We start from the raw sequence: 11,973 nt of genomic DNA, 5'->3' as shown, positions 1-11,973 counted from the left end.
ATTGACGTCTCATTAAACGTAGTGTGCGCAAAGATGACATCTTGAGGTGATGTTTGGATCAGGGTTATTATCCTTAAACTACTGGATTAAAAAAAAGATTAAAAAAAGATAAATAAATTATAAATAAAATGTATAAATATTCTAAATTAATCTGAAGAAAAAATAAAACTGAGCTCAAACTGTATCTCAAGTAACAAATGTATTTTAGGAATTTTGATGTGCATTTTTGTAATTTTGTAACTAGCTGAAATAAATTTCTTTATATTTTGTTTTAACTCAATTAACATTAATTACATGCAAAAATCAATCTTTAAAAAAAAAAGTTTTAAGTTTTTAATTCATTATTTTTTTTAAATAAATTGTTTAATTAATTTGTATTATTTTTTATATTTTTAGTTTTTATAATATTTAATTTATATCGTTATTAGCTTTTGTTGTTTTTTATAGACTTTTATTTCTGTCTTGTTTTTATTTATTTTAGTTCATCAAGTTAAACTGAATGAAAATTGAGAGATACTGCTTTGGCAACTAGCTGAAATTAAAATAAATGTAAGTTTTTAAATTTAATTTCGGTTAACATTAATGATATTATAAGTAACAAATATTAAAAAGTAAAACTGACACAGAAATAAAAATAAATTAAACCAGCTAGCTAAAACAAATTAATTTAAGTATTATTATATTTTATTACAGTTAATATGTTACTTTACAACTCAAATAACAAATATATTTTAGCAATTTTGTTGTGCATTTTTGTCATGTTTTAACTAACTGAAATAAAATGTTTATATTTTATTTTAACATTGCAAGTAAAAATCCTTTTAATTCATTTTTATTAATCTTTTTCATAAATTATTATTCATTTTCAAATTAGTTTTTATTATATTTAACAATTTATATCATTATTAGTTTTTGTTGTTTTTTATAGATTTTTTTATTTCTGTTTTATTTTTTATTTATTTTTTATTTAATTTAAATTTAAGTACTAATATATTCTATTACAGTTAATATTACAATTACAACTCAAGCAACAAATGTTTTTAGTTCAAGTTTTAACAATTTTGTTGTGCATTTATCTAGCTGAAATAAAACTGGTTTATATTAACTCAATTAACATTAATTACAAGTAACAAATCTTTTTTTGTTTGTTTTTATTATATTTAACAATTTATATCATTATTAGTTTTTTTAATGTTTTTTTTAATGTTTCTATAGATTTTTTTTTTATTTCTGTCTTTAAGTTAAAATAAATAAATTGAGAGATGTTGGTTTGAGAACTAGTCTTAATTAAACTAATCTTTTTTTTAATGTGAAAAAAAAAATGTTTTTTTTTTGTTTTTTTTTTTTACTTATTTTTATTTATTTATTTATTTAAACTAAATTGAAATTAAGAGATGTTGCTTTGGCAACTAGCTGAAATAAAACAAATGTAATATATATATTTTTTTATTTAATTTCAGTTAACATTAATTATATTACAAGTAACAAGTAAGTAACAAATATTATAGTTAAAGTTTTAGCAATTTTGTTATGCAATTTTTATAATGTTTTGCCCTTTTTTAAATATTTACTTATATAAAAAGTATTTAAATAATACTAACTTTACGGTCAAGGTCATTTGCATTTTTATAACACTGTAAAACAACTCGAATGCTTACAGTAAGCAATAAAATGATAACAATCACACAAATTGCAGGTTTAAAAAAAATGAAACCAAACATCTTAATCCACAAACCACATAAAGATTAAAAACTAAGATAGGCAAGTTTTAAATAAGCCTGAGGGGGAAGGAAAAAAAGAAAAAAAAAAAAAAAAAGGTTTGAAGGATGATTTGAATGCAGGTAATAAAGTGAACAATCTAATTACGTAATGATTTGGACTCAAAAAGCTGTTTGCGTGCACTGATATTCATCAGTACGAATGAATCCAAGACAACACTGTTAGTACAACTACTGGCTTAGCTTGATTGTTTGACATGAAGCAAAAATGGTATGGTGGTTTTTTTTTTAAATTGCATGAATTTTGCGTGAAAAGGCGTGTGCTTTATAATGACAAAATTAAACGTTTAATAGATATATTGTCTTTCAATAATTCAAGCACTTTTCAAATAACTCAAATAACCTCTTTAGGAATACTGCTATTTTCAAGGGTTTTCCAGGTCTTAAATTTCAAGAAGTCAAATTAAAGTACTTTCAGCACCTTGTACGAACCCCGTCTTTCAATCAATGTATGTCATGGAAATATGTCCAGATTGCATTCATACTACCAAAACAACTCCCAAGTGTCCTCAAGATGACTTAAAATAACAAAACCACTAATAATCAAGATGTTTCATTTTAATTTACCGCCGTAGAAAAGAAAGGCCCAATTTAAAAGTGATTTCAAGACCTGGAAAAATAATTAATATATACTTTTCTAATTATTCCAAGCTCTAAAATTGAACAGAAACGTTAAATAATAATAATAATAATAATAATAATAATTAAAAAAAAAAAAAAAAAATGTCTTTATCCAGAAATATCCAGGTAATTCAGGAATTAAAATTAATTTAGTTTAATTAGTTCCATTAAAAATGCTCAAATATTTTTGGACAATGAGAACTGCTGTTATGTGTCACATCATTTTTCAGTCATGAATTGAGCTCATTATCAAATATAGTTTATACTCAGGTCACGTTTTTTAAAACCAAAACAAATATTTTTTTAATAATTCAGCTGCCACTTTAAAGTAAATTAAAGGAGTATTTCAACCAACAATTGCTGAAAACGTGCTCACCCTCAGACCATCCAAGATTAGGAGGAATTTGTTTATTAATTAGGGCTGTGACGGTGGTAATGGACCAACTGCCGTCAGTAGTGCGGTGTTGATATATAATTCTGAAACATAACAAACGTGCGTGTTTATTTCAGACTACAAAGCACTAAAGTAAATATCAAAGAAATTATACATTTAAATAATAAAGTAGCCAAAATAAGAGCGGTAAATATTAAACAAACATCTCCTGGATAAATTCGTAACAACTTCGCCCAACCATTGTCTGACGGCTCATCAAAATTACCGGCCCGAGTCCGACTAGAGCCCGAGTCTTTTCTCTCTTTCCCGTTACACTGTTGCATCCATTAAAATAGCCCAGTTTTGTTTTTAATGGAAACGTGGTTATATTTCTTTCATTTCTTTACAAAATTAATTTAGAAATGTGTTTGGAATATTTTTGTTTGTTAAATTAAGATTTTTGCCCTAACGAAACTAAGATTGTAACGTAACGACCAAGCGGCCAGAGGCAGACAGTGAGTTGATCACAGCCTATGTTTGTTCAATTTTGCCTTCTCAAATCATCACGACTTGCCTAAAATAAAATCTTCAAGCATATCATAATGTTATTTTAAACGTTTAACTTAGATAAACGCACGCTATTATGCGTATACAATCGTTTGTTGGAGAGGGGAAGCTAAATGCGCATTGCAGGACATTGCAATCACTTGCAAAAAAATGTAAATATGCCATATCTTTGCTCATAAAGGTAAGCGTAATATATCATCCGGAACTGTAAAGAGTGTAATATAATTTGCATGCGCACAATATCAACAAAATGTTTTTTGTGCTTTTGTAAAAATAAAGAAAACAAACAAGATGCGCTTTCTGATGTCTCGGTGTTGAACAGGAGCGCTGCACAAAAAATAAACGAAACTCAGTAAATACTTGCCTTACAGTCAGGATAAATATATCTATAGAAAGCTTTAAATTATTACTATACTACTTTCCTTCTTTATAACATCCGTAAAGATCCATTTCTCTCTAAAAGCACGTCCAATGAGCAGATGGGGAGTCGACTCCAGATCGTCATCTTAGCGACACTGGCTCAGAAAACACTAATTTATTAATAATTCATTCAGGTATGTCCTTATTACCCTCTGACACATTCATAGTAATTACTTTTCCCGGAGTTTTGCAAGCTTTAGCCTATTGTGTGCGTATGAACGGGGATCTCTTCCAGCAGCTGCGAAGGCACTTGCGCTCTCTGCTGTTGCCGGCGGGGACACTGAACACGGCCACGGCAGAATAACTGTTGCAGAAACACTGTATTTTATGCTTGTTATAGATTGTGTGACATCACGTGCAGTACCGCCGGTGGCAACCGTCGACCGTGGTAGCGCTTTTGTCATTGCGACCGTCACAGCCCTGTTGTTAATCATATTTGTACAAATGTGTCATTCCACCACTTTCTCAGCAATGGATCCTCTGCAGTGAATGGGTGCCGTCACAATGAGAGCCCAAAGAGATGATAAAAACATCACAATAATCCACACCACTCCAGTCCATCAGTTAACATCTTGAAGACAAAAGCTGAAACAAATCCATCAAGATGATTTTAACTAAAATACAAGTCTGTAATCCATAATAAAACTTCCTCTAGTGAAAAGTGGTCTGGTCTGAATCAGGAGAGAAATCTGCACAAATCAAGCACCGTTTACAAGCCAAAACAGCTCTAAACAAATATGTGGCTGGACAACAGGAAACAAAACAAAAGTCCATTTTTCACTGGAGGAAGTGTTATTATGGATTACAGACAGATGGACCGGAGTGGTGTGGATTACTGTGATGTTTTTATCAGCTGTTTGGATTCTCATTCTGACGGCACCCATTCACTGCAGGCATTTTTTGCCTGAGCTCTTCCTTTAACCCTACTTTAAAGACTTTGGAGGTGTTTTGTGTACGGTCTCACCCTCCTTTAGCGATGCCCTTTAGCAGTGAGTTCTCCATGTGTCCGTAACACAGGTTACACAGCAGAGCCGACACCGAAGATCCCTGCGGGATTCCGCACACCTGACGGAACATTCTGGAACACAGACACACGATGACATCACCATCTGTTAATGACATCATCAGCCGACGACATCAATGAATGCACTCACTCACTTATTGTCATGATGGATGATGTAGCTGCTCAGCATCTTCTGGAAGAACTGAAACACATCTCCACCGCGGACCTCAGACGAGTGCTGACAGACACACAAACACACAGATAATTGCTTTTATTCTAAGAGAAATTATAGATCTTCTGCTAATTAATGATCTAAATGATGAAATTGATAAAACTGCTCTGGCTCTAAAGAGTGATGTTGTTCTGAATTAATCAGATGGCAAACAGAATAAGAACAAATTACCAATCAAATGAAATCAGTATTAACAAAACTAATTTGTACTACAGAGGTGAACAGAAGAACACAAAAGTGGCTTGTAGGTGTATTTTCATATGTTTAATGAGGCTCAGAGGTGGCATGAGTGCAATCAAATTCATAAATTCACTTAGAGATTAAGGTTTTAAATATATAAACATATTATAAAAATATTTCAAACATAGAAATATATGGAAGCCCATTTCTGCCACTGAATTAAAAAAAAAAAAAAAAAAAAAGGTTATTGCGACTTCTCAGAATTCTGACTTTTTTCTCAGAAATGTGAGATATAAACTCGCAATTGCAAGTTATAAAGTCCAGTTCTGAGGAGAAAAAAAAAAAAGATATTTCACAGAATTGTGAGTTTATATCTTGGAATTCTGACTTTAATAACTCGCAATTTTGAGTTTATATCCTGCAAATGTGACTTTATAATTGTGCGTTTATATCTCACAGTTCTGAGAAAAAAAGTCAAGAATTGCAAGATGTAAACTCGAAATTGCAAGGAAAAAAAAAAAAAAAAAAAAACGCAATTACCTTTTTTATTTTTTATTCAGTGGCGAAAACGGGCTTCCACAGAAATATTAAATGATTTAAATAACTGAAAACATACTTTAATAATGAAGCTAAATCTGCCAGTAGGTGGCAGCAACCCATTGATTTAATTACTGAATCATTCATTCATTTGATTCATTCGAAAGCAAGTGACTCTCTATGAATGGGAAATTGAATCACTGACTCACTAGATTTGTTTAAAAATACACATTTCTTCATAAAGGAAACACTGCTGTGCAGTGGATCAGTTGTGACTTGTTTCAATCTATTTTTGACGACAAAATAGAGCAAAATCAGGCAACAGTGTTACAGTCAGACAATGTAAGTCACTTAATATTAACTTCTTGTTTATTTAACTGTTGTATTAAATCAATATCTCATTTACAAACTTCCTTAAAAATCATTAAAAGCTGACACTCATCTTAGTTCATCGCAATCTCACAACGTTCCATTATAATCACTGAAGCTCTCTACACTGAACAATCAATGTCTTATTTACATTGTGTTAATGAAAGGATTGGTGAGATATGTCTGTCTGTGATACATTACTCAGCGTTGCAAAAACACAGAAACCTTTGAATCTCCCCTCTGCTGATCAGGTCAGTCGCCCTGCTACTCCTAAATATTTTTTCACAGTTGCACGCAGTAGTCTCAAATGTGCATGATACATTGAACCCATTTAAAAATCATAATAAAGCATAACGCTGCATATTGTTGTGAGTTTGCGTTCATTATAACGTTTTAAAGGCTACTGTTAGCTCAGGTTTATTTTTATTACCTCAAACAAATTTTATTATAATTATCTGATTACTTGATTAATCATCTGAATAATAGATGACACACCAAAATAATCTTTAGTGACAGCCCTAATAAGCATGCAATAAATGATTTATCTCAATTAATAATCATTGGAAGTTGTAAAATATAGTGTATTGTTAAATAAAATTAGATCAAGTGCCAAGTGTGAAGTGGTAAAAGAGTATTTTCACCCGCTCCACCAGGATGGCGTCATGCAGCGTCCCGCTGTCCTGCTCATCCACGATGAAGCCCTTCATGTTGAGCGGCTCGCTCATCTCCGCCTGATCAGACAACACAAACACACGTTCACACACTCTGAGTGCGAGTCTGATTTGTGCTCAGCGCTGATGTTCACCTACTTTAGTGCAGAAGTGTTTCCTCAGGCCCAGGTTGGGGTCGTTCCAGACGCGTGCGTACTGACGCACAAAGAAGCTCTGCTCCGCAAACGGACTCAGCACTTCACCCAACACCTCCACCAGCTTCTGATGAGGAAGACTGTCGTACGCCCCGCTCACATCCACCTGACACACAGGAACACCACCGCAGGGAATGATGGGATACGTAACTACCGCCATATAAGCTGGCTGAATGAATAATATCTGACAAAGTTCCCATATTTATATATAGGTCAAAGACGTTAAGATGTCCACGTCAAAAGAAATTTACAAAAGTGATGTTATGTCCATAGAAAGCACATTAAATGTAAGTAAAGTGTCTACTTTTAGGTTTTCAAATAAGTTTTTGAAGAATAAAATTTGGTTGAAATAATGTTACATTGTCATTCAGTGTAACACAATATTTATATATTAAAAAAAAAATTCAAATATGTTTTTTCTGACTTGTACATATTCAAATATATTAAATAATAAGGGAGCTTATTACATTTTATTGTGTTTTAAATAAGTAAAAAAAATCTTACTGACAAATGGGCAAAACCTAGGATAGTAGCAAATTTTGAAAATGTAGAACTACAACTAATTAGTATTTGGTGTGAAAGTAATTTGTCTTGTAATATGTCATAAATTGATTTTGGGTGTAAATATGCCTGACAAGACAGTTACACTGAATGACATTTTAGTGAGTGTCTTCTGTAAATTATGGGAAAATCTATAATATTTATTTTTTGCTCAGAAAAACAAAAACAAAATTGCAATTAAATTAAACAGAAAACTATTTAATTTTTTTTTTTTAAAAAAATAACAATTTAATGCAGTATTACACTTACTGTGTTTAACCTTTTTCGTCTTTGACCCATAAATAAATATAAAATGAGCACTATTTAATTTAAAATTTAACAATAGTTTACACATTTAAATTAAAATTTATTACACACAGAACATTCATTACACTACATATTTATAATAAATATATAAACACAAGTTATTAAATTAATAAAACTAAAACAAATACTATATATTATATATACAGCAACAATTTAATATAATCATTTATCTAATACACACATGGAAATATATATCATTTATATATTTAAGATATATATACACACAAAATAATATTTAAGTTTTGTATGTGTATATATTTATAAATAAATATAAGTTTTACACACATTATTTTATAAATAAAAGTAAATATTTATATGTACAAATTAACACTATACATTATATATAGAAGTAATTTCATAATTTACATAATACATAGCATTTAAATATATTTATATATTTAATACAATAAAAAAATTATATTAAAACATTTGAATATACATTAAAATAAAATAATTTTAAAATAACTTTATATTGTATAGCTCCCATACGTTCCTCACACAGTATAAATGGGTTTGCACACATTAAATATATAACTTCTTAATGTTTTCAGTTTTTTAGCAGGTTTGGCATTAAAAACTTTGAAATTGCTACATTAGGGTCCTCAAATTATTTATTACAAAATGTGTTATGCACATACATATTTAATGCTTACATACATATACGCAACTATATGTGACCCTGGACCACAAAACCAGTCATAAGGGAAAATGTCATTTTTCAATTTTAATAAAATCTGGAATCTGAGGGTGCAAAAAAAAAAAAAAAATCATCTAAATATCTAAATATTGAGAAAACTGCCTTCAAAGTTGTCCTAATGAAGCTCTTAGCAATGCATATTACTAATCAAAAATTAAGTTGTTAAGTTTTGATATATTTATGGTAGGAAATTTACAAAATATCTTAAATCAAAATATCTGGAACATGATCTTTACTTAATATCCTAATGATTTTTGGTAAAAAAGAAAAATCGATAATTTTGACCCATACAATGTATTTTTGGCTATTGCATCAAATATACCTGTGATACTTAAGACTGGTTTTGTGGTCCAGAATCACATGTGTTATTTATCAATTTAAAAAAAAAAAAAAATTCAAATTACTGAATACTATATTTTATATTTTAATAACATCATCATTTATATAATGCATAACACACACACACACACATATATTTGAATGTACATTAGACCCACCTTGACGAAATACAGTGGTCTCGGTGAGTTCTTCTGCTGTGGGCTGAACTCCTTGAGAACGCGGTGAATGTCCTGCCAGCCCCAGACGGTGGAGCCCATGGGGCCCGGGGCCTCTCGCACACATGCACTCAGAACATTCTGCAGGAGCCGCACGCCGCTCTGGAAATGCTGCACAGACATGATACAGAGCATCACACAGTTTTCATGCTTTTTCACTTCACCGTTTAATTTTGCACAACTGATATGTTTGTTTTGACGGCTGGTCAACGCACCTGCAGTGACTCTCTGGGTCCTGCTAGACGAGTGATGGGTCTCATGCTGTTCACCTTTGGGATGAACCGGATTCGGGATGTTACTGTAGTCTTGGGAAACTTTAGGGCCTGAGATGGAGACAGCGCCCTCCACTGGCCCTTAGACAGATGAACTCTGCAAATTCACCATCAGATGAATGTCCAGAATTACGGTCTTTTTATTTATTTAGGTTACAATTAACATAAGATTTTTGTTATACATTTACAGTAATTTTACAGTTTAAAGATAAAATAAGAAACAAGCAAGGTTTGATGATCTGATCAAAAACAATACAAAATTCTGAAATATAATTAAAATATAAAATAGCTGCTTTCTATTTGAATATCTGTTAAAATGTCATTGCTTGTGGTGATCAAAGCTGATTTTCAGCATCATTACTCCAGTCTTCAGTGTCACATGATCCTTCAGAAATCATTCTAATATTTCTGGATTCACAGATGAACAGAAAGTTCAAAAGAACAGCATTTATTTGAAATAGAGATTTTTTTGTTCCATTATAAATGTCTTTACTGACACTTTTGATCAATTTAATGTGTCTCTATTAAATTAAAAGTATTAATTAAATAAAAAATAAAATGTGCATTTATTTATTTTAACATGGTAATAAATACATAGAATAAATTGTAAATTTAAAAATAAATATTTACAAAATGAATAAAAGTGGGGGAAAATGTGCTTAATTGTTACAAACATGCACACAATCCTAATTATGCTAAAATCAGGATTTATTATCATTTCGATTTAAATATGACTGGTTCTGGTTCTTATCAGGCACGGCTATTCAAATGACAGCGCTGATTTGCGAACCTGAAGGCCATTTCCTGTAGCTTGTTCCACACTTCCCCCCTGTAGAAACGCAGCGTGTGTTTCTGTCCCATGCTCTCGGTGACGTAGAACAGCGCTTTGACCAAACCGATCACGTAACTGTTCAACATCCAACCCAGGAACTGACCGAAGATCCACTCTCTGTACCGGTGCTCACTAGCGCAGTGACCTGCAGGAGCAGCCATGGGTAAGAACAGACAGATCAAGACAATTAATAACAACAGAGCTCCATAACTAGATTTGTTTTTTTTTAGCCTTAACATTTGAGCAGGGTTACTCTAGTGTCGATACACTTTTATAGTTTTTATATTATACATACATACATATATATATATATATATATATATATATATATATATATATATATATATATATATATATATATATATATATATATATATATATATATATATATATATATATATATATATATATATATATATATATATATATATATATATATATACAGTGCTCAGCATAAATGAGTACACCCCACTACATTTGTCAGAAAACCTTTAGTTTCCTTTCAGAATCAACATTTTCTATGAGATACTATACTACAAAATACTCCCACAAATGTGGGCCATTGATTGCAAACAAGATTTGTTAATTTGCACACACAAAAAAGTGATTTTCCTAACAAATTCATTTAAGCCCATGTTGCAAAAATGAGTACACCCCAATTATAGTCTTAGGAGAAAAGCCACACTTAAGACTACAAAATTCTAATTAACAGGCATTCAACCACAGGTGAGTCTAATGATTCATTTAAGAGGTGTCCAGCAGACAGGTGACTATAAAAGGGCATTACTTAAAGAAAAGCCCTTCCCATTTCATGCTGTCAGCAATGGCTCCCCATGGAAGAGAAATGTCACAAAATCTGAGAAAGGAAATCACTTCTTTACACAAAAAAGGTGAGGGCTACAAGAAGATCAGCAAAGCTTTACATATCAGTCAAAATACTCTAGCAAAAGTGATCCAAAAATTTAAGAAAGATGGAAGTCCAACCATCTTACAGAGACGTCCAGGCCGTCCAGGGAAATCTCGACAGGAGCGTCTTCTGATGAGAAGGGTTGAAGAAAATCGCCATGCAAGTTCACTGCAGTTAGCTAAAGCAGTAGAAAGCCAAACTGGAGTGACCGTTTCCCGTGACACCATACGGCGCACACTGTAGAGGAATGGCATGCATGGGTATCGTCCACGAAGGAAGCCTCTCCTAAAGCCCATGCACAAAAAAGCACGCCTAGAATTTGCTAGGGCCTGATGAAGACTACTGGGACTCTATACTCTGGAGTGATGAGACAAAGATCACTGCTTTTGGAACTAATGGTTTTAAAACTGTATGGCGTCATAAAGGTGAGGATTTCAAAGAAAAATGCATGGTGCCTACAGTGAAACATGGTGGTGGCAGTGTCCTTATGTGAGGCTGCATGAGTGCTGCTGGTGTTGGGGAGCTGCATTTCATTGATGGTATCATGAACTCAACAATGTACTGCTCTATACTGAAGGAGAAGATGCTGCCATCACTCCGTGCACTTGGTCGTCGTGCACTTTTCCAACACGACAATGATCCAAAACACACATCTAAAGCTACTGTTGCATTTCTGAAGAAGAACAGGGTGAAGGTGATTGAATGGCCAAGTATGTCTCCTGATCTGAACCCAATCGAACACCTGTGGGGAATTCTGAAGCAACAAGTTGAGCATCACTCTCCATCCAGCATCCAGGCTCTAAAAGAGGTTATTCTTGAAGAATGGAAAAAGATAGATGTTGCAATATGTTGCCAGCTGGTTCATTCTACGCCTAGAAGACTTGGTGCTGTCCTTAAAA

The 11,973-nt window shown here is 32.1% G+C and overlaps 1 protein-coding gene across 2 annotated transcripts in view; it reads right to left on the bottom strand.

The window, feature by feature from the left end:
• Positions 1-11,973, bottom strand: part of tert (telomerase reverse transcriptase) — a 28,747-nt gene that overhangs the window by 10,333 nt on the left and 6,441 nt on the right. For both annotated transcript variants that reach the window (XM_051135969.1, XM_051135970.1), the window contains exons 3-9: positions 10,126-10,312; positions 9,279-9,432; positions 9,007-9,174; positions 6,890-7,051; positions 6,722-6,811; positions 4,918-5,000; positions 4,724-4,837 (exon numbers count right to left, since the gene is read on the bottom strand). In XM_051135969.1, coding sequence (XP_050991926.1) covers positions 4,724-4,837; positions 4,918-5,000; positions 6,722-6,811; positions 6,890-7,051; positions 9,007-9,174; positions 9,279-9,432; positions 10,126-10,312 — 958 coding nt within the window. The remainder of the gene's footprint in view (positions 1-4,723; positions 4,838-4,917; positions 5,001-6,721; positions 6,812-6,889; positions 7,052-9,006; positions 9,175-9,278; positions 9,433-10,125; positions 10,313-11,973) is intronic.

Source organism: Labeo rohita, chromosome 19, assembly GCF_022985175.1.
Source record: "Labeo rohita strain BAU-BD-2019 chromosome 19, IGBB_LRoh.1.0, whole genome shotgun sequence".
Lineage (NCBI taxonomy): Eukaryota > Metazoa > Chordata > Actinopteri > Cypriniformes > Cyprinidae > Labeo > Labeo rohita.
This window is presented reverse-complemented; position numbering and strand designations above follow the sequence as displayed.